This window comes from Amphibalanus amphitrite, unplaced genomic scaffold (genome assembly GCF_019059575.1).
Source record: "Amphibalanus amphitrite isolate SeventyFive unplaced genomic scaffold, NRLGWU_Aamphi_draft 000200F_arrow, whole genome shotgun sequence".
In the NCBI taxonomy this organism is placed as follows: domain Eukaryota; kingdom Metazoa; phylum Arthropoda; class Thecostraca; order Balanomorpha; family Balanidae; genus Amphibalanus; species Amphibalanus amphitrite.
In genome coordinates, this window is record NW_024881695.1 from 550,157 (window position 1) to 577,957 (window position 27,801).

At 46.6% G+C, this 27,801-nt stretch overlaps 4 protein-coding genes across 4 annotated transcripts in view; 1 reads left to right on the forward strand and 3 right to left on the reverse strand.

Annotated features, from left to right (window-relative positions):
• LOC122384861 (cuticle protein 7-like) overlaps window positions 1–5,470 on the forward strand; it is a 29,558-nt gene extending 24,088 nt beyond the window's left edge. Inside the window, exon 3 of the mRNA XM_043372646.1 lies at window positions 5,084–5,470. Coding sequence (XP_043228581.1) covers window positions 5,084–5,470 — 387 coding nt within the window. The remainder of the gene's footprint in view (window positions 1–5,083) is intronic.
• Window positions 5,471–12,080: 6,610 nt separating this feature from the next.
• Window positions 12,081–13,119, reverse strand: LOC122384847 (cuticle protein 7-like). Its single transcript, XM_043372626.1, has 2 exons — window positions 13,082–13,119; window positions 12,081–12,809 (listed from the first exon to the last, which is right to left on the reverse strand). Exons 1-2 carry the CDS (start codon window positions 13,085–13,087, stop codon window positions 12,216–12,218), a joined length of 600 nt encoding a protein of 199 aa, XP_043228561.1. The 5' UTR covers window positions 13,088–13,119; the 3' UTR covers window positions 12,081–12,215.
• A 4,690-nt stretch (window positions 13,120–17,809) lies between these two features.
• On the reverse strand, window positions 17,810–20,605 carry LOC122384848 (cuticle protein 7-like). Its single transcript, XM_043372628.1, has 2 exons — window positions 20,553–20,605; window positions 17,810–18,449 (listed from the first exon to the last, which is right to left on the reverse strand). The coding sequence occupies exons 1-2, from the start codon at window positions 20,556–20,558 to the stop codon at window positions 17,910–17,912; spliced, it is 546 nt and encodes a 181-aa protein (XP_043228563.1). The 5' UTR covers window positions 20,559–20,605; the 3' UTR covers window positions 17,810–17,909.
• A 5,811-nt stretch (window positions 20,606–26,416) lies between these two features.
• LOC122384862 (cuticle protein 7-like) lies at window positions 26,417–27,240 on the reverse strand. The gene is made up of 2 exons (XM_043372647.1): window positions 27,235–27,240; window positions 26,417–26,970 (listed from the first exon to the last, which is right to left on the reverse strand). Exons 1-2 carry the CDS (start codon window positions 27,238–27,240, stop codon window positions 26,506–26,508), a joined length of 471 nt encoding a protein of 156 aa, XP_043228582.1. The 3' UTR covers window positions 26,417–26,505.
• Between the last annotated feature and the right edge of the window lie 561 nt (window positions 27,241–27,801).

Consider the following 27,801-nt stretch of genomic DNA (forward strand, 5'->3'; position numbering starts at 1 on the left):
ACGCTGACTGTGAACGGTTCGAAATTCGTCCAACTGGTCAGATGTGTGACTGCAAGCATCATACCGGTCGTGAAGACGCATAATATCGCTTGCAGACTTCAATCGGCTGGAAGTCGCCGACACTACCTCTAGTTTGACTCTGGCTTATATCGTGTCTATCGGCGAGCCGTCTGAGATCGCTCGCAGGCTTATCCCCGACCGTCTGAACTGGTCTGTTCTTTTTTCGTAGTCTTTCTTGTAACCGACTGGTCTGCGGCAGATGCTTATGTGACTGCAACCACTCGATCGATCGGAAAGCTTGCAAGAACTCTCGCAGACCTCGATCGGCTGGAAGCCGCCGACACTATCTGTAATTGATAGAGGCAGACGTCTTTCACGATTATTGCATAAAATTTAAAGCCTCGGTCACACTTCACCGGATTGGACCAACGGACGAGAAACGGACGAGAACTGTCAGCGTCCGGTGATGTCCGTTTGTTTCCGTTGGACGTCCGTTTGTCATCCGTTAATATCCGTTCCATGTCCGGTGGTGTCCGGTTGAGCACACCGGACACCACCGGACATGGAACGGATATGAACGGATGAGAAACGGACGTCCAACGGAAACGAACGGACATCCCCCGGACATCACCGGACGCCGTCCGTTTCTCGTCCATTGGTCCAATCCGGTGAAGTGTGACCGAGGCTTAGTCCACTTAGTCCACTATAGTTCACTTTTTACCCCAAGAGGATATTGCAAACAATAGGTTGAAGTTTTTTTTTCACAAGAATATGTTTCACCGATGGGTCCTTTACAGCCTGAAAATGTACGATAAGATCTGCTAATTCAATTTGAAATGTGAAAAATGTGAAAACTTAGATTTTTCGGAAAATTACTGGTGGGCCAAATCTTTGAGGCTGGTGGGCCATTTCGGGTCACTGGTGGGCCATTTGGCCCACCAGTTAACATGTTAGCCGAGACCCTGTGGCGCCGGGAATGATCTGAAACTATCTCAAGCATATAGAATCGTGATTTCATGCACTCCTTGCAAGGTCCGATGCTTCACATTTGCATTGTTGCCCTTGCGTGACGTCATATGCGACGTCACAAGGGTCATAAAGTTTTCTTCAATAACTCCCGATCAAATTGAGCTAGCGAATCGGGAGAGCCACAAATGGACTCAGAAAGACCTGCCAAATCGAATGATATGCAACATGACCTTACTCGACCAGCCTCGTGACCTGGGAGCTCTGACCTGACCTTTTCACGACTCACGAGGTCAATGCCTTAAATTGACCTCACCCGAACAAAAAGTATATCACTCGATGCGCCTGTGCTAGGTGAACACGATGAACACGAACACGATGCTACCACAGCAACAATATTCTTTTATCAAGGATTTAGTATAAGATTTAAAAATCGCTAGATCTGCACTGACGTCACAAAGTCAGAGGGGGCACTCAAATGCATTAGCCCCTCTGAATTCGAGTGCTGCTGACTTTGAACTTAAATATTTCCGATTTAAGTTATTTCTCTATGCTGTGAGTACACAAACCGGCAGTTGCGAGCCAGGGACCCCAATTTGGCTATCTCAACTCAAAATTAATGTTAAGCTGTGATGTTCATTGGTCACTAAATTGACCATCACAGCTTAACATTAATTTTGAGTTGAGGTAGCCAAATTGGAGTCCCTGGCTCGCAACTACCGGTTTGCATATTCACAACATCGGGGACTGCTTTAATTCGGAAATATTTAATTTCAAACATGCAGTTTTCAAATTCTAAATAGGCTAATGCATTTAAATGTCCCTTAGACTTTGTGACGTCAGCGGGGATCTAACCGACTTTTAAATCTTATCCATCGGTAAAACGTGGTGGCATATCATCATCATCATCATTTATTTCGTTTGGAACTCCATATTCACGGCTATTCTGTCCAAGTGTCAATACATAAATACATATACGCTGAATGGTAAAGATGTTAAAGGAAAAAAGTACAGCACGTATGACGTGGTATCACACATTATAAGAGCCTAAAGCGCCTTCCTAAAGCGCCTGCGACACCCAGCAGACGTTTTACTGTCACGCACATCCAGGGCCAGTGAGTTCCAGCGTGCAACGGCGCGGTACCGGAAGAACCGCCGCGCCTGCTCGGTGCGGGGTTTCGGCAGCTGGAGCAGGTCGCTCTCAGTGGCACGAGTCTCTCTACTAGAGACGTCACTGCGGCGCTCGAGCCGCTCCGAGAGACACCTCGGCGCACTGGTATTGTTAACCAAGTAGTGAACAACACCGCAGTCACTCTCCGCCACAAGCTCGTCTATCTGGGGCCACCCGAGCTCCTCCAACAGCGGAGTCACGTGTGCTGAGCGGCGCGCTCCCATAACCACCTGTGCGCAGTGATTAATAACTCGCTGCACGCGGCGACGCTGAACAACGCCACAGCTCGACCAGACCGACAAACAGTAGCGGATGTGGGGGAAGATCAGCATCTCAACGATCAGTTTCTTCACTTCTTTCGGTAAGCATCGCGAAGATTTACACAGTCCTCCTAGTGTGGCGTAGCATCGGCGAATCACCTCCGTCACATGTGACTCAAAGGTCAAGCCAGAGTCGACAATTACACCCAATACCTTAATGCTAGCGGAAGTTTGAATAACATCATCTCCAAACAGTACATTAAAATCAAAGTCAAGCTGCCTCCTACGTGATTTTACAACTAACAGTTCGGTCTTCTTGGGGTTGATTTTTAGGCAGTTTTGAACAAACCAATGACTCGCAATGTCTAAAGTACATTCGGTATCTGTCTTGAGCTCTAAAATTCGCTTCGGTGATGCTAGATGTAAAAACTGAACGTCATCGGCGTACATCACTATTTTGGAGTCGACATAGGACGCAAGATCGTTTGAAAATAGCAAAAATAAGATCGGTCCCAAAAGTGATCCCTGTATCACGCCGTGGGTGATTGGCTTCACCTCCTCACCACCCCGCACCATCTGGCACCTGTCACTCAACCAGTCACGGAACCAGTGTGCGCTAATACCGTACCAGCCCAGCTTTTCCAGGAGCCGGGGATGCTGGACACTGTCAAAAGCCTTGCTAGTGTCGGCGGTCGTGAGAGAACCGATGAGACCGTCATCCAGACCATCCATGAGAAAACTGACAGTATCCAGCATCGCCGACTCCGTGGATCGGCCGGGCCGGAAGCCGTGCTGCACCTCGGAGAGAATATTGTGCGTGAGCAGGTAAGTCATCAGCTGACCGCAAACAACACTCTCAGCGACCTTAGCGACAGTTGACAGGAGCGACAGCGGACGATAGTTAGACGGGTCATCCATCGAGCCAGACTTATGCAACGGTATGACATGAGCCACTTTCCAGTCGGCGGGTAACTTTCCAGACACCAGCGACGAGTTAATGACCTTTAACAGATGCGGGCCTATCACTGGGAAAGTCATGCGCAGCATACCTATCGTGATACCGTCACCACCACTCGCATTAGACGCTGACATACGTTTCACGGCAGCTGACAGCTCTGACAGTGTCACGGGGTGGACGCGGAAATCGCCGCTGACCACGCGAGGCGGCCGCGGCGGCAGCGGCTCGGTCACGCGCTGCGCCTCCTCCAGCACGGCGGCCACGCTCGGGCCGACCGACGCGAAGTACTCGTTTAGTCTGTCAGCCCAGCGAGGGCCACTCGGAGATGAAGACGCAGAAGACGCTCCGGCTCTAGGTGAGATGAGGAAGCGTCTGATGTCCTTCCACGTGGTACGGCGCGACCGGTGGTAAGTCTGAAGTCTGGAAGAAGTCTGACTTGGCGCTGATCTGGGCGCTCTTCACTCGGTTCCGACAGAGTCTGTACCGCTGGGCCGCTTGCTCGTCAGCCGGCTGAGCACGCCTCTCAGCGTCGGCCAAGTCACGCTCTCTCATCATGGTCTGCAGCTCGTCGTTTTCGGTGATCCATGGCGCCGGCGAGTGTCTCGGTCTGATATGCTGCTTTGTGCGCAACATCTGCCGCACTTTATGGATGCCAAATTATTGCTTCCAAATGCCGTCGTAGGAACAGCGGTGGAGGTCTCAAAAGGTAACAAAAATCTAATATCTTGAAAAACAGTAAATATTTTTGGGTGAAATTTGGTAGATATTCATTTTAGATCTTTCTGAACCACGGAACATCACTTTTATGCCAATTCATTAACTTTTTTGAAAGTGGGAGTCTCTTTAAGTGAATTTTCTTCCTAGGTCACCACCCGGCTATTACTAATCCCAATAACGATAAGCAAGTTTGTATTTGTCTGATGTCGTCGTGTTGCTAGCAACGAAACCAAAGTTGCCATTTTCATCATTTTTTTCCTCTTTTGTATTTTAACTACATTCGAATGAAAAGTTATATCTATTATATAATTACTCATCAGACAATGTTCATCGTACAAAACGCTCCGTAATGCATGAAACAGAATTGTACCTAAGTACAGAGTGCTGAAGGTCCTTAAACTTCAAGTTTAAGTCAGATGCGTTGACTGAAATGTCTACATTCCCTTCCCATTCTTATTTATTCTTTGTTAATGCAAAGAAATGTACGAATTATTCTAAATATGTGCGCTGATGCTTCATGCGTGTTTAGCCTCCCTTTATAGTGGTGTTGTCTTATATTTGTAATTCTGTTTTTGTTGGCTGTAATACGTAGTTTTGCGTGTCTAGTCTCCGTTTTGGCTGCAGTGGAACGCCGTAACCTAACCAAATCTAGATTTGTGGTTATGCTATCGGCGGGTCAGGCCGTGACCTAGACCGTGAGGGTGCCCGCTCGCTGTATAAAAGGTGTCTGACCGTGGTAGTCGGCACCAGTTACTCTGCACACTCGTTCAACCAACCAACCAACCAACCAACCAACCAACCAACCAACCAACCAACCAACCAACCAATCAGCATGAAGGTGAGCTATTTATTGTACATATGCCATAGATGTAATATTAAACTTATTACGATTTTATATGATAATGCTTTGGAGTTTTACCTGTTTCGGTTTGTGTATGATGATTTATCATGAGTACAAAAATGGAAAACAATTCAGCCGTTATATTGACTGCACTAATCTGCATGTTTCAGGTGTTCCTCGTCGCCGCCGTGCTGGCCGTGGCCGCCGCCGATTCTCCGGCTCCGTACCACCCGACTCCGGCTCCGTACCACCCGGCTCCGGCCTACAAGCCGGCTCTCCACCACCCGCAGACCCAGTACAAGGAGGAGGCCATGCCATTCGCCTTCGAATATGCCGTCAACGACCACTACACCGGCACCAACTTCGCCCGCAACGAGCAGAGCGACGGTCACAACGTGCAGGGCTACTACTCGGTGGTTCTGCCCGACGGCCGTACCCAGCACGTCAAGTACACGGCTGACCACTACGGTGGATACAACGCCGAGGTCACCTACGATGGACAGGCCGCCTATCCCACGCATCACGCCGCCCCGGCTTACAAGGCTGGTCATCATTAACCCTAGAACGCCTAGGGGGGGGGGGGTTGTATCAACCCCCCCTTGAGGTTTTTTCGAAGTGCACGCTAAACGGCTTGTCGTAGCGGGCTGAAATTTTCAATACCCTCTGGGGCAACCTTTGCGCATCTTTTGCCGAAAAAAAATTGATCGGGTCATGTCAGGTCACGGAGTTATGACGTCATAAGAGGTACACCTCCGGCCGACAATTACCAAACGTGTGCGCCGAATCCCTAGGTTTTCTGCCGGTGATACCCACATTGTTTGATGGATCATGATGAAACTTCCCATGCATGTTGGGGCAAGCATTGGCTATCGTGTGGTGCAAGAAAATTGACCGGGTCAGGTCAGGTCACGGAGCTATGACGTCACAAGAGGAACAGCGTCCGGTACTATTTTTGAAAAGCGCCCGAACCACTATTTTGCTAATTCTTGTCACCTCAATGGGAATATGCAGCAATATTAGCTTCTATAGGGAGCAAATGGACCTCCCAAATCCAAAAATACAATCAGATTTCAAAAATTTAAATTTTGATTTTTCGAATTTCTGCCGCCGACTGTGACCTTGCCGACTTCCGGCGCTCCCAACGCGCCATTTTTAGAGCTAGGGAAACGAAATACATACCAAACGATAGAGAATTAATCAAGGAACACGATAGTGAAGGTTTTAAGTCGATATCTCCCACCGTTTTGCCGCAATCGCCGCGGAAAGTTGAAAAAGTTTGATTTTTTTCGGAAAATTTGACCTTTGACCGGTCATAAGTAGGTCAAATGTTGACCTAGGACCAAAAAATATACCACCAATCGCGAGATCTCGTTGAGAGCAATCCGTTGGTTTTTTCCGCTAAGCTCTACGACCTTCCGTTTCGAAACGCCAGGGGGGGGGGTCGTAACAACCCCCCCCCCCTGGTCGTTCGTGTTATGAGAAATGGCCTGGTCGTGCGAGGGTTAAGATTCTTCTTTTTCCTCCGTGTAAAACTTTAAATATCTTTTTTTTTATTTAATAAGAATGCCGTAAATATATGTGATTAAATGCTCAAGAATGTGTCTTCGGAAATTAGGGAGTTTGATATAAACACATGCTTAAATCTGCGTACATCAGCCACTTAATGGACAGACAAGGAAATTATTTACGGGTGAGAAAGACTGTTCATCCAGCCGAGTCTCAGCCGCACTCAAGACGAAAACAGACGAAAATACAGCCCGCCATTACACACTATGACATGTTTTGTTTTTTTGCAAACGCCAGGGCGGCGACGGATACATTTCTATCTCAACCTCCTCTAAGGCGCAAAAAATAAGCCCACTGAGATGCAAATGTCTCGAGGGTTTCAGCTAAAAATCAAGCTCGAGTCTTTGGGACTTGACGTTTGAATAATGTTTGGTGTATTATGGCAATTCACATTTTCTATCAAACTTCTTTAAACCTCACCGATCTCCTCATAAAGCTAAGCATCATTTGGAGGAGCATTTGATGGAAATGGCTGTTACCTCCCAACACTTATTGGTCTAAGGCACTGGCGGATCCGGGGACCGGGAGGGGGGAGGGGGAGGTCATTTGGGGCAAATGCATCCCCCCGCAGCGCCCAAAGTCCAGGACAATGTATGGTTTTTCAAGGATAAACAGAGAACACAAAACAAGTATTATTAGGGAAGTTTTCCTTTAAAGTGACCATCCCACCTTAACATAAGTTTTGAGTTGAGATATCCAAAATGATGTCCCTGGCTTGCACTTACTGGTTTGAGAACTCACATGATCGAGAGATGCCTCAAATCGAAAATATCTAATTTCAAAGTTGCATCACTTGAGTTTAGAGGGGCAAATGCATTAGAATGCCCCCTCTGAATGTGTAACGTCAGTGCAGATCTAACGATTTTAAATCTTTTACTAAAACGTTTGGCAGCACGCGGTGGCATATGCTGCTTTGCGCGCAACAAGTGTCGCACTTTAACCCTCGCCCATGTAGGGGGGGGGGTTGGTGCAACCCCCCCCCCCCCCTGAGGTTTTTCTTAGCTACACGCCGAACCGTTTCAGATAGCCTGCTCAAATGTTCAGTACCCTATGGGGCATCCTTTGCGCAACTTTTGGTATTTTTTTTGTCAAGGTCATGTCAGGTCACGGAGTTATGACGTCATAAAGGGAACAACCTCCGGCCAGATTTACGCTTAATTGGAGATTGCTTCACATTGGTATAAATGCCGACTGACCTGACACACCGATGGATTGTTTTAGAATCACAGCTGGCTGATTTGACATTGGCACAATGTCCGTTGACATTTTGAAGGTTACTAAAGGTCAAGGTAAGGTCAGTGACCTCGGTTGACCTGTAATGACTTCTTGCACTTGTATGTCTTTTCGGGGTATTTTGATGCCCTGAATTCGAATTTTCTATCCATTTCAGGCATCGTCGGTTGTTTCTTGTAGTTCATTTTGGGTCAGGGTCAGGTCAGTGACGTCACACGCCTGACGTGACCCAATGCACAAATGACCTTGCAGACTTCCGATGCTCCCAACGCATCATTTTTAGACTTATGACATCGAAATACACACCAAACGATAGAGGATTGATCAAGGATCACGACAGTGAAGGTTTCAAGTCGATATCTCTTACCGTTGTGCCGCAATCGGCGCGGAAATCTGAAAAAGTTAGATGTTTCCGAAAATTTGACATTTGACCGGTCATAAGTAGGTCAAATGTTGACCTAGGACCAAAAAATATACCACCAATCGCGAGATCTCGTTGAGAGACAATCCGTTGGTCTTTTCCGCTAAGCTCTACGACGCTCCGTTTTCAAACGCCAGGGGGGGGGGTCGCACCAACCCCCCCCCCCCCTGCATGGGCGAAGGTGGCAAAACACCGTTTACGGGCGAGGGTTAAAATAAAGTCGCTAGGAACAGCGGAGATCCCAAAAAGTAAACAAAAGTAAGAGTCTAATATCTTGAAAACCGGTGAATATTTTTCGATGAAATTTAGTAGATATTCGTTTTCGCTCTTTCTGAACCGAGCGACATCACTTTTATGCCAATTCATTAACTTTTTTGAACATGGGAGGGTCCCTTTAAGCTGCACATCAGTGCATACGAAATCGAAATTCGATTAGATTTTGAAGATTGGAGAAACTTGTTTGGGGGTAAGCCCCGCATGGGGTCCAAGGTCGCCTTTCTGAATCTGCTGATGGTCTGAGGGGTATTATCACTGGTGCCATGTCTGCCCTAATAGCCGTTTTCACGACGGCTCATTGGTACACATTTGGTGCACATTAGGTGCAGATTTGGTGCAGAATTGGTCAAGTTAAGTTCATTGTGTTTCTCAGAAGTTATCAGTTTGGGTAGCACAGTTGCTTAATACCTGATTTTTCTTTCAAATTATCAGACATTGTTTTTGATTAAAGCAGTGAATTAAACTCATCATAAGAAGATATTTGTTGCAAAGGAGATTCCGAATCAGAATCAGAATTTTTCTTTCAAACTATCAGACATTGCTTTTGATTAAAGGGACAGTATCACCATTTTGATGAAATTTGACATTGCATAGGCCCCACCTTTCTGGTCCGGGAACTGAAGACCGATCCTCGAAGCTCCACACCGTTATCCCGCTATCGCCGCTCAAAGTACGAAAGGTGTACCACACTTTGAATCGTGCTTCACTATCTTCACTGTTTAAATGTTTGCGCCGTTTTGAATTGACCGCCAGTAATAAAACTTTTACCCTGGTCATTTCATCAAATTTTATAAAGCCAAAACGTTTTTCGCACTTATTCATCACCGTTAAATTCATTAAATAGTCGTAGGCAATTTCCGCTGTTTCCTTCGGATTCTAGCGGCTCAACAAAGGAATTCCTCCAGCTTGAATCACAATCTCCCTCCAATGTATGACGTTTATCACGTGATTGTCACGTGATATTTTCTCCCATTGTCAATTGTCACGTCCAATTGTCACTCCCTCCAATTGTCACGTTATATTTTTATAGGCAATACCTAAGGCTACCTCTCCCTAAGGACAACTCAATCAGAAGAACGACCGCGTAAGCGTAGCGTCAATAATGTATTATCTGCGCCAGTTCTGTAGTAATTTTGCATGCTTCCAAACTGGCGGCCATGCTTGTATAGTGGTGGTTCGCTCATGAAAATGAATCATGAAAATGAAATGTGGTTGCAATATTTTTCACTGAGTTCGGTCCTCAAACTATGTTTTTCTGATTCAGAAAAATAAGAAATGCTAGTAAAAAAAAAAATCAGCTCCATACATGGATTTTTTTTCGATGATACTGTCCCTTTAAAACAGTGAATTAAACTCATCACAAGAAGATATTTGTTGCAAAGGAGATTCCGAATCAGAATCAGAATTTTTCTTTCAAATTATCAGACATTGTTTTTGATTAAAACAGTGAAATTAACTCATCACAAGAAGATATTTGTTGCAAAGGAGATTCAGAATCAGAATCAGAATATATTTAAAGCTAATCCAGACAATCACTGTTTCTTCATGTGCTCGCGTCTACAATATGGGCAAAAGACACTCAACCGGTGAAAGACACGATCTGGGTAGAAGACACTTAAAACATGTAAAACAAAAGTGGTCGTTCTAAGATCACAATAAAAGCTCCGTTTGCGTACATATATGTGCGTTTACCGCCGCGCCGTGCTCAAGTATTTCTTGACGGTCCCTTTGAACGCCGATATGCGGGTCTCCCTAATGTCGCGCGGCCTGGCATTGAACGCGCTGGCGGCTCGATGAGTAGTAAAGTAATCTTGGGCTCGATAGGCAAACCTTCGCTTGCCAGACTCGGTTTTTGACACGTGGCAAAACAAGAAGGTCATCCTGTCTGGTCGACCTCAATCTCACACTCAGCGCGGTACGAAACAGGCCAGCAGAGCCGCTCGGCTGTCCATGGGTCAGGACGGCTTTAATTAAACACAATATTCGGTACATTACGAGGCCCTGGGCAGGTAACCAGTTCAACTCAGCCAGTATATCGCTTACGTGCTCACGTCTACGCCGCCCTGAGACCACTCTTGCACAAAAGTTAAGTAGTTTCTGCACACGCGACAATGAGTGAGCGGTATAGTTACCGTATACAGAGATGCAATAGCGGATCACTAGTCCATACACGAGCGCTGGTAGTACCTCATGGGGGATACGATGTCTTGCATGACTGAGGCCGACCAATAAGCCAGTACACTTCGCTACCAACTGGTTGACATGCGGTTCGTAAGTCAAGTGTCTGTCCATTTGCCTAATTTTTTGACTCGCGGAATCTCTTCTACAATCACACCGTTTACATTGATACACATTTTTGGAAGACCGAGTAGCATTTGACGAGTGCCGAGTACAATCAGTTGAGTCTTGCTAGAGTTTACTTTCATCTGATTTAGAGCGAGCCACAGAAGCAAAGTGCACAGAGCCGATTCCATGCGCTGAACGAGTTGCGCAATGTCACATTTACGTCTGGTGACCAGGATCTGTGTTTCATTGGCGCATTGCGTGATGTTGACATCGCTGTTGACATATAAGCTGAAATTGTTGGAGAAAATGTTGTACAGCCCTCAGCAGACTGCGTGGTAGGTATTCTTTTTTTCGACAAAACCGGTGATAACTCAAAGGCTATGTTATCAGTCGGTCGAAACTCACTGCAAATAGATGCGCCATGCTCCACTTCTTCGATTAGGTCTATCACTAGACAAAGTATACGCCTTGTGTGGCAACAAAATGCAAAAGTCTGTTTTGGGGGCAAATATAAACTTTTGGATTTTGTTGCCAAACTGGATAGAAAATGAACACGATGATAATGCCAATCTAAGGTGCGAAGTCTCGCGCGTCATACTGTTACGATTTCCGAGTGACCGATGGCATAGTATTCGCGTTATTCTCGGTTTTGTCGAAAAAAGAATACCTACCACGCAGTTTGCAGAGGGCTGTACAAGTGTACAAGAGGGGTTCGCGCGAGGTGCCCTGATAGACGCCAATTATATTTCTGATTGCATTGGATAAGCGTTGACGTCCAGCGGAAGTGCACAGTCTGACACGCTGATAGTGATTTGAGAGGTAACTCGAAAACCAAGTGGTCTCCACTCCGTAAAGCTGGTGATTTGGTGCAGATTTGGTCAAGTTTGGTGCATTCGCTAGGTTGTTCGTCGTGAAAACGGCTTATATGTATCTTGTGCGAGAAAAAGAAAGTTTTACGAATTTGACTTGGAGAGCCGATCCTTCAATAGCTACTTCAACCAGTTGTGATTAATTTGGATGTACACTATTTCCCTTATCGAAACCATGCCAGGCTTCATGGAATGCTGACTGCTGATACGCTGATGCTCATATGATAAAGGGGAAAGCACAATGGAAGCCAATACTTATAAATACCACAACGAATGAATGAATGAATGAACGGATGAATGGATGAATGACTGGTTGTGCAGTGTGCAACTTTCCAATGCATTAAGTTCGTGCTTCTGCCGAGTACTTCATAGTTAGCTGCTGCTCTCGTTACAGTTTCGGAACTTCCATTGGCTGGTGATATTTCTGTGCTGTTCAGTGTTCATGAAAACGCAATAATAGTTCTTTTCGCTGAATATCAGTAACGAATTAGAATATTCGTTGCTAAACATGATACATTCGCAGGTGAATGATAATATATTTATAAATTCATCAAGCATTTATATGTATTTGGCAAACAATTCAGCCTATCAATAATATTACTATCTTGTTCCGCTGACCGCTCCCCACACAAATCATCGCATCTCATTCAATTAATAGCGAGCTGGCTTGTAGGTAAGAGCTGGCTTATAGGCGGGCGCCGGCTTGTAGGCAGGGGCCGGCTTGTAGGCGGGCGCCGGCTTGTAGGCAGGGGCAGGCTTATAGGCAGGGGCCGGCTTGTAGGCAGGGGCCGGGTGGTAGGGGGCCGGCTTGTAGGCAGGGGCCGGGTGGTAGGGGGCCGGCTTGTAGGCAGGAGCCGGATGGTAGGGAGCAGGCTTGTAGGCAGGGGCAGAGTGCTGCTGGGGGTAGGTGGCATATCCGTCGTAGGTGACCTCGGCGTTGTATCCACCGTAGCGGTCAGCCGTGTACTTGACGTGCTGGGTACGGCCGTCGGGCAGAACCACCGAGTAGTAGCCCTGCACGTTGTGACCGTCGCTCTGCTCGTTGCGGGCGAAGTTGGTGCCGGTGTAGTGGTCGTTGACGGCGTAGTCGAAGGCGAACGGCCTGGCCTCCTCCTTGTACTGGGTCTGCGGGTGGTAGGGAGCCGGCTTGTAGGCCGGAGCCGGGTGGTACGGAGCCGGAGTCGGGTGGTACGGAGCCGGAGAATCGGCGGCGGCCACGGCCAGCACGGCGGCGACGAGGAACACCTGAAAAATGATTTAGCTTTATTAGCTGGTGTATATTTATACCAAGTGAAAGTAATCGTTTGTATGTAATTGCTCAACGATAAGACATAACTGCTACGGCTCTTCTATTTGTATGTAAGAGCATAATGGAAACAGGTCCAGTCGACGGGTTGCGCTCATTGAATTGGTTTCCGTGCAAACATTTTTTTTATTCCTTTTCAAATAAATGCTGGTTTTCCATCAGAACGCTTGTACAGTAGATTACTGTGTTTATTGGAGCCTGGAGCACTCACCTTCATGTCTGGTTTGGGAGTGTTGAGACCGACTGGTGCCGACCGCCATATGGCGTTCCGTTTTATACGGCGACCCAGCCCCCCGGGCCCAAGGTGAAGGTCGCAATCTGGCGCACCCAACACTGCTCTGACGGTGCGCCTTTCGCATTGTCGTGGGTGTGGCAGCGGACTGTTAGCTGACCTAAAAAGTGTGGTTTCCTCGGTACCGACTCAGTTAATGCGAATCCCTCTCTTCCTTGTAAGTTGATATACCATGATAAGATAACTAACTATATGCCAATATGTGCCTATATGCCTATGTACATGACTGACACCATGTACTGCGATGGTGTCGTTTCATGCAAGTAGTATGTATTTATTCATGCGTGGATGTGCGTTTGCTTTCAATATGTTTGGTTTCTCGTTCAAAATGATATATGGAAGTTGATTTTTTTGTGATTTGTTTGTTGTGTTATCTGCATTTTTCTTATTGATGGTTATGGAAAGTTTTCACTGCGATAATGTCATTCCTTAATCGGCTATTGTTAATATAGTAATTATTGTACTATTCTGATTTCCTCTATCCTCTCCTTTCCCTTTATGGTATCATATTTGTAAATTGTGTTGAGTTGTAACCCGCCTCATTCGATTTGTTTTACAACTGAGATTTCACTTATGGTAGATCAAACTTATCAGGAAAAATTTAAATCAGCAAAGGTATGAATATGAAATAACCCTTTTGAACAGTTATGACCACTATAAGAGCTCATTTAACCCTCGCCGGACCTATTGGTTTTCTCTCTCTTTCCCCTCTCTCTCTCCTCTCTCTCTCCTCCTCTCTCTTTCTCTCTCTCTTTCTCTCTGTCTTTTATCTCATTCCGAAATCTGTCTCATTTCCTCTTTTCAAGATTTCTTTCTCTTTTTGTTTTAATTGCACGTTTGTATTTGTCACAAGAATCAGTCTTTTATTTGACTCTGCCTGTCACAATACTTTAACCCTCGCACGACCTATTGGTTTTCTACATACGCGCCGGCCGAGGGGGGAGGGGCGGGTACGACCCCCCCTCGCCGTTTCGCCCCTGGTGGAGCTAGCGCGTCGCGGAAAAAAACGAGCGTGTGCGCCGTTACGAGACGCAGAAGTTTCTACCCGATTTTAAGGTCCTAGAACAACCGGTGACCTCTAAGGTGAGGTCAAGTGCCCCAAGGTACGGTTCCATTTTTGGTGAATAACTTCGCCAAAAATGGCCGCGGAGCCGCGATTTTAGCAGCATCGTGCTCACATCGCTCAGGCGTGTCGAATGATTTCTTTTTTTATTTGGGTGAGGTCAACTTACTCAGGGTGTTGACCTCAGGTCACGGTCATTTCAGCGCCCCCAGGTCACGAAATTGGTCGAAGTATATGTAGGTCATGTCGCATATCATTCGATTCGGCAGGTCTTCCTGAGTCCATTGTGGCTTTCCTGACTCGCTAGCTTAATTTGGTCGGGAGTTATTGACGAAAAACTAATATGACCCTAATGACATCATAAATAACGTCACGCAATGTCAGCATTGCAAAAGTGACACATGTTACCTTGCAAGGAGTGCATCAAATCGCGATTTTGTGTGCTTGAGATAGTTGGAGATCGTTCCCGGCACCAGAATAGCAGTTTTCATTTTTCCCTATTGACTTATAATGGTGACTGGTGAGGTCACGAAAATGATCTAACCTCATATGACCTTTAGGAAAAATCCGAGATATACAAGCTGTGAGACTCGTAATGGATATTAGATCCAGCAAGTTTCATTTCCCTGTGAAAGCTCCTCTGGCAGTGAGGGCGTTGCGAAGTTGCGACATCTGAAGACCGTGCTGAGGTTCACTTATGACGTCATAGGTTAGTGACCTGACCTGACCCGAAACTGCAGTTGTTGTCAAATGATCCGGCCTGAATCAAAGGTCAGGTATGCCGAGTTTTAGCTCTCTATCGCCAGCGTGTTCATAGCTATCGCGGAAAAAACCAATGGGGGGGGGGGGCGGCACCCGCCTCCCCCCCCCCACGGCCGGCGAGGGTTAAGGAGAAGGGTAACAGAGTAAAAAGGAAAGGCATGGACTCTTATGACATGACTTATACCGGGTGCCCCCCCCCCTAAAAAAAACGTTCCGAACTTTGAAGCTACACTGACAGCGTTACTTATGCTGTAGACACTTAACATTTTCGCCAGGGTAACATTTTGACATTGTTCGTACAAAATTTCAAACATTTTTGTCTATTCGTTCTTCTTTTATTGCATTGGAAGTAAAAGGAGACCAAATCAGGTTTTCCCTCGATCATTTTTCCTTGTTCGAAGTAATATGCGCGCGAGTTCGGAGCGCGGACCAGAGTTTGGTCGGCGTTTCCACTATACGGGATGCTTAGCATGATACTGGCCGTAACCAACTTCCTTCACGGAGTTTCTATGTTTGCCCTCAGGGTGTTAATTAACGCTGGTTAGTGCTCCCGTGAACAGTCAGGTTTTGGCGACTTTTGTCTCGCCATGAACTGGGCTCCCGAGATGTTCTCTTGGGATAACAACCGCTTGATGTCGTCTCTGCACTTCCCTTGTTAAGAGTGTGGACATCCTATGGGTACTGTTTAGTTAAATCCTGACCCCGACTCCACTTGTTGTACTCTTAAATAAATGATTAATGTTGATTGATTGTTGGTTCCATTTTCGCGTTGAAACTCCTTTTCCAAACAAGCACTGCACCAGGCTTTTTGTTGCAAAGGCATTCTGACGGTGCCTTTCATAAACGCGCTGCATGAACGTTCCAGCTTTGAGAGGACTAGTGCAACAATTAATTAATATATTTATTTTTGTCCTAGATGACAAGCTTTTAATGATATGACACGTTCTTATGTCGTTATGGATAAGAATGAAATTAAGATTTAATTGTAAAAGGCAGGAAAAAGGCAAATGACAACGTTTATTTTAGTTCAAATAAATTCCGTTACAATCAAGATATTTCAACCAAACTCTGCCATGGCATCAAAATATGTCAAAATTGGACAGCATCGAAATTTCATGCATTTGGATGAACAATTTAGAAATGGTACGACTTTGAAGTTCGGAACGTTTTTATTGGGCCACCCGTTATAGCTCAGTTGAGCAGTACAGAGCTCAGGTGATGATAAGTTGCATTACCATATGCTTAGAATTTAGATGGTTCAGAGAAAGTCGAGGAAATACAGCAATGATACATCGAATGAAGACTGACTCTGGATATGCAAATGCTGCTTAGAGGGTGCGCTTGTGTCATAGCTACACACGATATGTTCTCCTTAGAGAAAACTGCATCGAAGGACTGAGTGAGTCCTTTGGAATGCATATGCATTGTCAGTTGAAATTATTTGAATGTATTTTACAAAGCACCTTCTGGTTAATGGTTGATGATCTGAAATTTTAATGCTCCAAATTGCATCAAGTGTGTCTCAAAATTTCAGTTTTGTAAGGTTTTTCTTGCTGGATTTTTTTCTATACCAATGATTAATGATGATAAGAAATTTTGTAAATAATCTAGATGTTTGATAAGCTACATTCCTGAAAGAAAGTCGTTTTTCTAAATTATTTTAAGTGTAGAAATTAAAGATTTCTATTAGCCACCATGGCAAAAAAAAGAGCTTTCCTCCACACATAAAAAACATGATTAAATCTAACATGCCTTATCGCTGATGGATTCCAGCGGACAATTAGCCTATAAGCGAAAAGTGCCAAAGTTGATTACCCAAGACAATATGCGGATAGGCCATGCAATGGTGAGTAATCATCTCCTCTGCTTACCTTTGCTCGTTCTCGGTCAATAACTGGTGACAATGGACTGATCTCCTCCGACTCTCGGCTGCAGCCAGACCTTCGATTACTTCCAAACGGTTTATTTAAAATGATCATAAGTACATCAAAAGATATTTGCATAAATCTGTTTAGAACTATCCAATATACATGTGGTTTGTTATTCGTATCTTACCAAACATTCCGTTGTAGAGTATGACCGATTTTGACCGTCAAAATCCACCAGCATTGAGCAAATCGCTGTATTTCTGGTTTATCACAAATAGAATCATCAGAAGTACCTACATGTTGGCTGCCAAAGAATAAACATTTTCTAGTGTTGCGAAGGCAACTCTGCTGCTGAGAATTACGCATCGCTGTCCCGGCACAAGTTTTTCATTGCCCCGACTGAAAGCATACTCGTATGTATTTACACGAATATTTGCATTTATTCAATCTGCAATAGAGTTCCTCAACCTGACATGGGCATGTTTTACCTAGCGCGATAAGTGATATGGTTCCCGTGGTGTATCTTTCACAACATTGCGACATTACCGGGCCGGCGCGGCGTCACACACAGTAACTATCTCTATGATATTCATTGATGATATATCTGAGGCGCAACGATCAAAATGAAAGAGATTTCATTGCATAAGAATTCACATCAGTCATGGGTGATTTTAGAAGTTCAACCGATGGAACCAAAGTGATCTAAACGGGAGTGTCATCAACCATGTGCACATTTTTCCACGCGATCTAAATGTTTCGGAACTTTTCATTTCCACTTTTTAGCTCCCACTATGAAAGCTTCCGGAAAACTATCGATTCTTGATTCATTGAAAACCATGAAGTCATTAGGAAAGCGAAAAGCATGAATGAATTGCAAGGCTTAGTGAATAAATTAATAAGTTAATGAACGGTGTTCTTTTTCAGTGAAGTTCCGTCAACAGCTATCCAAAGACGTTTTAACACATTCATCTGTATTTGTCACACATGTCGATTGTATGTAAATAAAATGTCAACCATCACAAAAATCTTACAAAAATCAGCAAGCCTCATTCAACTAATAATGAGCAGGCTTGTAGGCAGGGGCCGGCTTGTAGGCAGGGGCCGGCTTGTAGGCAGGGGCAGGCTTGTAGGCAGGGGCAGGGTGGTAGAGAGCCGGCTTGTAGGCAGGGGCCGGGTGGTAGGGGGCCGGCTTGTAGGCAGGGGCCGGGTGGTAGGGGGCCGGCTTGTAGGCAGGGGCAGAGTGCTGCTCGGGGTAGGTGGCATATCCGTCGTAGGTGACCTCGGCGTTGTATCCACCGTAGTGGTCAGCCGTGTACTTGACGTGCTGGGTACGGCCGTCGGGCAGAACCACCGAGTAGTAGCCCTGCACGTTGTGACCGTCGCTCTGCTCGTTGCGGGCGAAGTTGGTGCCGGTGTAGTGGTCGTTGACGGCGTAGTCGAAGGCGAACGGCCTGGCCTCCTCCTTGTACTGGGTCTGCGGGTGGTAGGGAGCCGGCTTGTAGGCCGGAGCCGGGTGGTACGGAGCCGGAGTCGGGTGGTACGGAGCCGGAGAATCGGCGGCGGCCACGGCCAGCACGGCGGCGACGAGGAACACCTGAAATAAAATTAGACATGTGATATTGCGTACCTGATTAATCCTTACTACTTTTCCTTGTATTTGCTTTATTGTTTAAATAATTCTTAAACCATCGCAACCTCGAACTCATTGAAATATTATACAGAAGCTGGCAAGCTACTATATCCCACTTGGCCCATGAATTTGCTTTATACAGTAGAATGGTAATGCTGCAGATCACTGGCGGATCCAGGGGGGGGGGGGCCACGGGGGCCATGGCCCCCCAATGGCCTAAAGTGGCCTGTTTGCCCCCCAAAAAAAACGTCAGAAAAATTGTTAAGAAAATATACCTTGATGGAGGTTTTTAGCCACTTGGTGAAGTAAAGCTTTCCACAGCATAATATGGAAGCAATATGGTAGCAGTGAGGGTCAGTCAAAAGTTGCGAGAGTGGAGTCGACCTTAAAAAAAAAGAAGACTTGTTGGCACGTGTTTATGGCGCGGTAGCTGGTAGTTGGCGGTGTTTCGCGTGGTGTGGCATCACTTGCGGATCCGGGGGGGCGGGGGGGGGGGGCACGGGAGCCTGAGGTGCCCCTGACAGGCCCGTGGTGCCCTTGCTAGGCCTGTGGTGCCCCTGGACCCTGGCAGGCCTGTGGTGCCTCTGGTGGGCCTAGGGTGCCCCTGCTAGGCTGCTGATGCCCCTGGGACCTGACAGGACTGTGGTGCCCCTGACAAGCCTAAAGTGCCCCCAACAGGCCCGTGATGCCCCCGACAGACCCAAGGTGTCCCTGCGTGATGCCGTGATGCCTGCGAGGCCGGTGGTGCCCCTGCGAGGCCGGTGGGGCCCCTGACAGGCCCATGGTGCCCCTGCGAGGCCGGTGGTGCCCCTGCTAGACCGATGGTGCCCCTGGCAGGCCTGTGGTGCCCCTGCTAGGCCGCTGGTGCCCCTGGGCCCTGACAGGACTGTGGTGCCCCTGACAGGCCCAAGGTGCCCCTGCAAGGCCGGTGGTGCCCCTGTAAGGCCTGTGGTACCCCTGCTAGGCCTCTGGTGCCCCTGACAGGCCCATGGTGCCCCTGACAGGCCCATGGTCCCCCTGCGAGGCCGGCGGCGCCCCTGGCAGGTCTCTGGTGTCCCTGACAGACCTGGGGTGCCCCTGACAAGCCTGTGGGCCCCTCACAGGCCCGTGGTGCCCTTGCTGGGCCTGTGGTGCCCCTGGCGGGCTGGTGGTGCCCCTGCTAGGCCGGTGGTGCCCCTGACAGGCCTGTGGTGCCCCCGGGCACCAAGGCGGGTCATGACCCATGTGGCCCCCCCTTGGATCTGCCACTGATACATAATATATTGATTTGTAAAGGCGTTATGGCTTATGCAATATGCAATTGCAGGCACTTGGTATCCCTCACTTATCCCTCATTGGGGGCTCTGGCGGGCTCCTGAGGGCCCACGTCTATCTCCGGGAGCCCTAGACAGGCTCCTTTGGGTCCTTTCAGTCCACTATAGCATAAGAGGTCTCCATGCGAGTCCTATACATCTGAGGGCGTACCCTGACGTCTGAGGTACCCAACTGCAGCTCCAATGGTCTCTTACACTGGCGGATCCATGGAGGGGGCATTTAGGGCCATGCCCCCTTCCCAGAGGCCTAAAGTGGCCCGTTTGCCCTCTCCCCCAAGCGATAATGAAACATAGTTCAATCAGTGCGTGGCCCAGGAGCCGAGTTAGACAGGGGGTGTTTTACCACCTCCCGGCCCGCAAAGGGACCCAAGCACTGACTCGAAGCGGGTTAACTGGTCGACAAAAGCAATGGTAAGTGTTTACAAAGTAATATAAAGGCATGGGTCGGGTGGACTACCATTTATATACATTTTTTTTAGTAAAAAAAAAATATTCATAGTGTCAGGGCTGTGACGAAAAATAAGTGGCCTAAATCCGATGAGAAAACAGGATTTGGGGGTACCCTAGGTTTGGCTCCTGCATGAGTTGGCCCCCCCAAAAAAACGCAAGCCTGGATCCGCCAGTGCTGCAGATTGACATGAGTGAAGAAGATGGAAAATATACGATAATTCAAAGCTGTGCTTTGAGTGAGCTTATAGGTCCTCTGGTTTTCATTTGGCCTGATCCGCGCAGTGCTTTGTCAGAATCGTCTCACCTTCATGTTGGTTGGTTGGTTGGACGAGAGTGCAGAGCAACTGGTGCCGACTACCACGGTCCGACACCTTTTATACGGCGAGCGGGCACCCTCACGGTCGAGGTCACGGTCTGACCGTTGAATATTGGATAGGGTTTGGCTCACTGAGAACGGGGAGTCGCCGAACGGTACATACCTGAAAACTGGGCCAATGTTAATTACAAAATTTTTGCCTTATCATTGTGCCGATAGCCTGCTATCATATTGATCTGGTTCGAAATACACATAGGCATATTATTTGCGTTCCGACTCCTTTCTTTCTGTTCATATCTGCGCAATACAAATGTTCAAATTGCTGCTTTCACAGAGTGGTTATGCTGTAGTCCTCTAATTTCTTTTCTTTCATATCAATTTTTGGGAGTTGTACATGTACAGTTAATGTGAAATGCATGCCGTCTCAGGATGCGGATATGGTTGATTGTTTAACCCGCGCCCCGCTGGGGGGGGCAGAATCTGCCCCCCCTCCTGTTTTTCGCCAATAACTTCTAAACGCGTTACGCCAGCGACGTCAAACTTTCAGTACCTTATCATACATCAATTTGACACGTTCCCTGAAAATTTGAGCGAAATCCGTCGGAAAATTTTTGAGAAAATGACGTTTTAGTGACGTCATGTTCGCCATTTTCGCCTCAAAAATCGTAAAATTTCAAACGCCGCTAACATCTTCATTTTTAAAGGAATCAAGACGTAACAAAAAAGGTTATACGTGATTCTACTTTGTCTATCAAATGGCTATCTCGGTTTTTTGAAAATGTTGGATTTTGGCCCAATTTTTTTTCTCAAAAAAACCGACTTTTTTGGGAAAATAATTATAAAATCCAAAATTTTGAGTGTATCGAAAAAACCGGAATATATGTCAGAGAAGTGGTCTATGTGCACCTACATACCAATTTTAAGAAGAATCGGTTCAAAAATGTGGGAGTTATTCAAAATTTAATGACGTCACGACACACAAAATTTTTGAAAAATAATTTTTTTGGAAGTTTTAGACCTCGTACGGAAACAAAAATATCACCATTCGACTCGCCGTGAAAAACTGCATCAGATAGACACCTTTTAGGCCTTAACAACCAACTTCAAAATTTGACCTCACTTGACCTGACCTTGACCTGACCTCGACCTGAAATTCATCCAGAGGTGGTCCATATCACTAATTGAGTGTGCCTATTGAATTCTATGAACAAAATGACCCATAAAACATGTGTCGCACATGCCCTTTTCTATATTTTGTTTTTGGTGACCTGACCTGACATGACCTGACCTTGACCTTGACCTTTGAATTATATTGTATGCAACGAATATTGTCTTGGTAGCCTAAGAACACGTTTTGGGCAATCAGTCTCAGTCCATTCTTCGGCAATTACGGTGCAAGGCCGATACTGTAGAAACTTGCATTTTGTACCCTTGACCTGACCTTGACCTGACCTCTGACCTACTTAAGCAAAAAAAATTTGAGCTCTTAAGATTCGCCTCGTTGAGAGCTTTCGATTGCCGTTTTCCCCGTCTTTCTACGACCATCGGTTCGGAAGTTAGACAGGGGAGGGGGCAGAATCTGCCCCCCCCCCCCCCAGCAGGGCGCGTATGGCTGAATAGCCCAGCGGGGCGCGGGTTAATGCTTTGTGTATGCAAGGGCTATTCAAACACACAATATGGAGAGAAAGTCCTGAAGCTGGGTCTAGTATTTGGTAAATGACTGCGCCAAAAATGACCGCATGGAAAACAACAATTGCCATGATTGCGTTCGTCTTGTCCATCCTCGTTGAATGATATGGGCGATCAGAAAATACGGACCAATGGGCAATCGCAGTCGGAGTGTCGACGGGAGCACGACTCTCACTGACGCGCGTGCCTGTGTGCAGCTGACGCGAGGCCCCGGCTGGACAACGCGCATTGTCTTGGGACCGGGGTAAAGGCTATTAAATAAAAGGCGTGGCGATGCACTGCGTTACCGATAAAGGTATGGTAGCTAGTGCTCCCTAGATGAATAGTTAGTTTCGGAAAAGTCAGCTTTGGTGTTAACAATAGGTCGAGATCGTGTAAAAGCCGCTCTTTGGCCGTTCTTACAACAACAACAACAAAAAAAACGCCCTGTTACTGATACCTAATAGCCGTTGCACTCGAGCATTCTCCACTTGCTCCCGTGCCTACTTTAGCGCATTGGTGCCCTCCCGACCCACGCGACCAAGGTCTCTGCGCGCACGCGCTCCAGTAGAGTGCGCACAACCCCGACGTCATTATCATGGACTTTTCTGATCCTGTTTGCCAGTTGCTGCTTCGAAATGGCTACCCACTTCTTCTCGTAGGCTTTTTCCTTTAGGAGGGCCCACATGGTCTTGGTAGGGTGGATGCTGGGTATGTATGGGCGGTTATACTAACTCTTGACGAACAAGATTTTGCTGGTCTTCGAGGAGTTTCGAGTGTCCTTTTGAGTTTGGCAGGATGATAGATCAGACCCGAACAGGATGTTGCCTTCCGGGTGTTTTTGGGTGTGGAATGACACCAGTTTTTACTTCAGTCAGTGTTCGAGGTATGCTTTTCCATCCATGTACCCATTCTACATGATGGAAGGTGAGCTCAAGCCTCTAGGGCTGATTGCTAGCTAAACCATGATCCTCGGAAACAAACTCTTGTTTTCTAGCATGCTTCACGCCGGGAGGGCAACTTCGCTTGTCTGAAAAATAAAACCATTGTTTCGGGCATCTCCAGAGCAATGAAAAATCCAGCCCTTTCGAAGCAGCAGCTTGCAAACAGGATCCGCAGAAAAGTCCGATATTGCTGACGTCAGAGTTGTGCGCACCGTGCTGGAGCGCGGAGACCTCCATCGCGTGAGTCGAGAGGGGGCCGATTCGATAATGTAGGCACGTGAGGAAGTGGAAATGTTCGGGTGCATATTCTAGGAAAGTTCCGTGAATAAATTTGATATGACCTCTGAGCTATCGCGTTTTAAAATTTGTCCACTATTTTAGGGGATAGATGTTATCTGTTACACATTTGGTGCACAGTTGGTGCTGATTTGGTCAAAAAAGGTTCATAGTTTTTCGTTAGGTTTCCAGCTAAGGGAGCAAAGCAACCGTTGATCATTGGAATGATTTGTCATTTGTCAGTTGCCAGACGTAAAGTTTCATTTAACCTTCCAGACGGTGGGGGGGGGGCATTTTTTTTGCCCCCCTTTAGTTTTTTCAATATATCTCGAGAACCACTGCGCCGATCGTCACCAAACTTTCAGTACCCTCCCGGGAGTAGCTAGCGCACATGGTGACCAAAATTTTTTTCCAAAAGCTATGATAGCTTGGCCGCTAATGACGTCAGAGTGACGTCATTTTTGCCATTTTCGACCCAAAAAAAGGTTTCGCGGGAAGAGCTGTCAGGCCTACAGCTTTAGAGATACAGAAAAATGTTCCAGACATAAAAGGTGTGGAATCATAAGGGCTACAAAACTGTTTTTTTCGGTTTTTCGAATTTTTTAGATTTTGACCCCCAAAAATAAAAAAAAATAGATTTTTTTTTTTAAATAATAGCCGAAAAATCTAAAAAGTTTTTGAATTTAGAAAAAAAACCGGAATATATGTGATAGTCCCTACCGCCTTCTATCTACATACCAAATTTGAGATCGATACCTCTTTTTTTGGCCAAGTTATAGCGAAAAAACTGTTCAAAATTGATGACGTCAAATTTTCAAACTCAATTTTTAGCAATTCTAGACCTCGTAGCGCAAAAAACGACCACCATTAGACTCCCCGTGACGAGCTGCATCGAATCGATACCCATTTTATGCAAAATATCAACTTTGAAATATGACCTTTTTTGACCTGACCTTGACCTGACCTCCACCAGAAAGTGACCTAAACCGTACCTGATGGTCTTATAACCAATACCATTGAGTTGGAAATGAAAAACTGGCCATAAAACATGCGTCGCACAACCTTAGTAAAGTTGGGTTCATGTGGTGACCCTTGGTGACCTTTGGTGACCTGACCTGTGACCTGACCTGGTATGACCAGTGACCTCTAATAGCAACATATTTACTAGACAACTGACGCCTTATCGCTGATTTTCGACAAAATGCGTTTTACTCGGTGTTATAGCGCTTTCCCTAGAAGCCCCGTGAACGGTGAAACATTTTATCTTTGACCTGACCTGTGACGTCATCGGTGACCCCGAGGTCAATGAAATTTGGGTTCCTTCGACAAATGTGACAGGGCTATCGAACGCCGTTTAAATTGTCCGGATCCGTCCAGTAGTTTCGGAGATACGAGGGGGGGGGGGCAAAAAATGCTCCCCCCCACCGCGCGGAAGGTGGCTGGGAAGCCCACCGCCTGCCGGGTTAAACATTCCTTGGCAATGTTGGTTCGTAGATGTCTGTACTGCGCCAGAATTGAATGAACTATATATATATATATATATATATATATATATATATATATATATATATATATATATATATATATATATATATATATATATATATATATATATATATATATATATATGTGGCGTGGCAGCTTGGTACTGTTTGTGACTACGCTAGTTGAATTGCAAATTGTATGTTTTTTCAAGATCTATTTTCATTTCACTTAGTTTATTGTTTTAGCACGTGTGGTGGATGGGGAGAATTTCGCCCACCCCGCCCGATTTTTTTTTTTTTTGCAAATAGGTATCTCACGCCGTATTCCGTAATCATTTGTACTAACGTGAGATTTTCAAAGTATGTCTAAAATCAGATTGCACATCTTGCTCTGAAAGCAATAAGAAAATCGGTGTACAACTTTTTTAGTAAGAGGGATGTAAAAAAAAAATCCCGCTGGAGTGGCGGCGCGGCGGCGGCGGCCGATTTTCGCCGCCAGCGCTAGACGGTTCCGTCTTTGCATTGCGCTGCTTACCGCCGCTAATGATCGCTTCGCGTCAAGATCTCTGTGAAGATTTACTATATGTATATGCACAGGCAATCCTAAGGTGAACTAGAAGAGCGACAATCCGAGCCGGTATTATTTTGAGTTACGTATGTGTAAGCTTGTGACTGAAATGTTTCCCGCTTCGGCTGTTCTGCGCGTCATCGGAAGACATCTCACTCTTAAAATCGGTCGGTAATTTTTTGAAGTGTAGACGTGTAAACGCAAAATATAGGTACACACAATTTGGCAAATTTGACCCCGTGTGACTTCATTTTAACTTGAAGATATTGGCTCAGGGTAATGAAATTAACACACAACAGAGTTCCTCACCCGCCCTCCAGTTTTCGTCTTTTTGGCTTCTAAAGAAGCTGAGATCTTGGGGAGGGGAGGGGAGGGGGGTGGGGCGCACCGTTCCACTGGACGTAGTTTTCGGAAACCTACACGCAGCTCCATGGCGGCCGACACGGGAGCCGCTCCGGCCGACACGCAGCGCTGTGCGCTTGATCTGAGGCGACAGACGCCATATCGCAATTCCGGCCATACATGGTCGCGAGAAAAATGTCACAGTTCAAAGGTCATTTGGGTCAGGATCATGAAATTTTCAGGGTAGATGTAAGATTGATCACCAGGAGGGTACTCAAAGTTTCGTTGCATTCGACCGCTTTCTGCGCGAGTTTTTCCCAAAAAGATCTAGGGGGCTCCGTTCGATTCCCCATAAATGCGAGAGTTAGGATGGTGGAGTCCAATAATAAATCCAATCCAATCCAATCCAATCCAATCCAATCCAATCCAATAAATCCTGGAGGACTTTAGTAAAACACATGCTTTTAAAGCAGTTTTTGCTGTCATTTTGCAGCTGTTGCGGTTTATGGTATAGTTCCGCCCTCGGACGCTTTCGGACATTAGATGACGCAAATACACATTATTTTGCGAAAACATAAACGTTTATTTACATACATTTAGAAACGCGATAAATAGTACACACCACAACTCATTCGCTCCTTTCACCACACATCACCGCATTAATGATGTGCGGGCTTGTAGGCAGGGACCGGCTTGTAAGCAGGGGCCGGGTGGTACGGGGCCGGCTTGTAGGCAGGGGCCGGGTGGTAGGGAGCCGGCTTGTAGGCAGAGTGCTGCTCGGGGTAGGCGGCCTCTCCGTCGTAGGTGACCTCGGCGTTGTATCCACCGTAGTGGTCAGCCGTGTACTTGACGTGCTGGGTACGACCGTCGGGCAGAACCACCGAGTAGTAGCCTTGCACGTTGTGACCGTCGCTCTGCTCGTTGCGGGCGAAGTTGGTGCCGGTGTAGTGGTCGTTGACGGCGTAGTCGAAGGCGAACGGCCTGGCCTCCTCCTTGTACTGGGTCTGCGGATGGTAGGGAGCCGGCTTGTAGGCCGGAGCCGGGTGGTACGGAGCCGGAGTCGGGTGGTACGGAGCCGGAGAATCGGCGGCGGCCACGGCCAGCACGGCGGCAACGAGGAACACCTGGAATGAGATGTAAGAAATAAGACAATTCATTCAGTACGTTATTGAGTGACGGAATAGCGGTTAAACAATTCATTTAGCATTCAGTTGCATCGGTTGCTGACGGCCAATAGTTGTCATGCAACAGAAAAACAGTCTTCGAACTTTGGTGTAATCGCTCGAAAAACAATCTATGGGAAGACGTAAGTAAATAATTTGCACTTTGCTCATGGTGATCAGATCATATATAACTATCATAGTCAATGCATAACTGAACGCTCTTACCTTCATGGTGGTTGGTTAGTTGGACGAGTGTGTAGAACAACTGGTGTCGACTCCCATGGTCCGACACCTTTTATACGGCGAGCGGACACCCTCACGGTCTAGGTCACGGTCTGACCCGCCCACCGGTAGCGGGGCTGGCATACGCTGAGGCGAGGGCGTGGTCTAGAGGCGGGCGTGGTCACTCGCCGGGCTCGACCTGGATATGTAGCACCTGCTGATAGTGTATTCTAGATCGGCATTTCATTGATCCTGCAGCTTCATGGCCCTGTCATTCCTCTGATATTTATTTTACCCCTGTATGTTACTTAGCGGCCTTGTATCATATTCTAAGGTACGGTAAAATCAGGGATAGTTTTTATCTGATTGTCACGCAAACCTTTTTGTGAAGTTTTCAGCCTCGTCGATTCTCATAAAGCCATTATATCCAAAGTGTTTATTATAATATCTCATGGTATCTGTTATTGGCAGCTGCATGGTGTTCGAATGCCCATGTCACGGTTATTTAGGCTAACGACAAGCCGTGAGATTACATATGTGTATTGTGTATATTCGGTGCCTACGTATTTA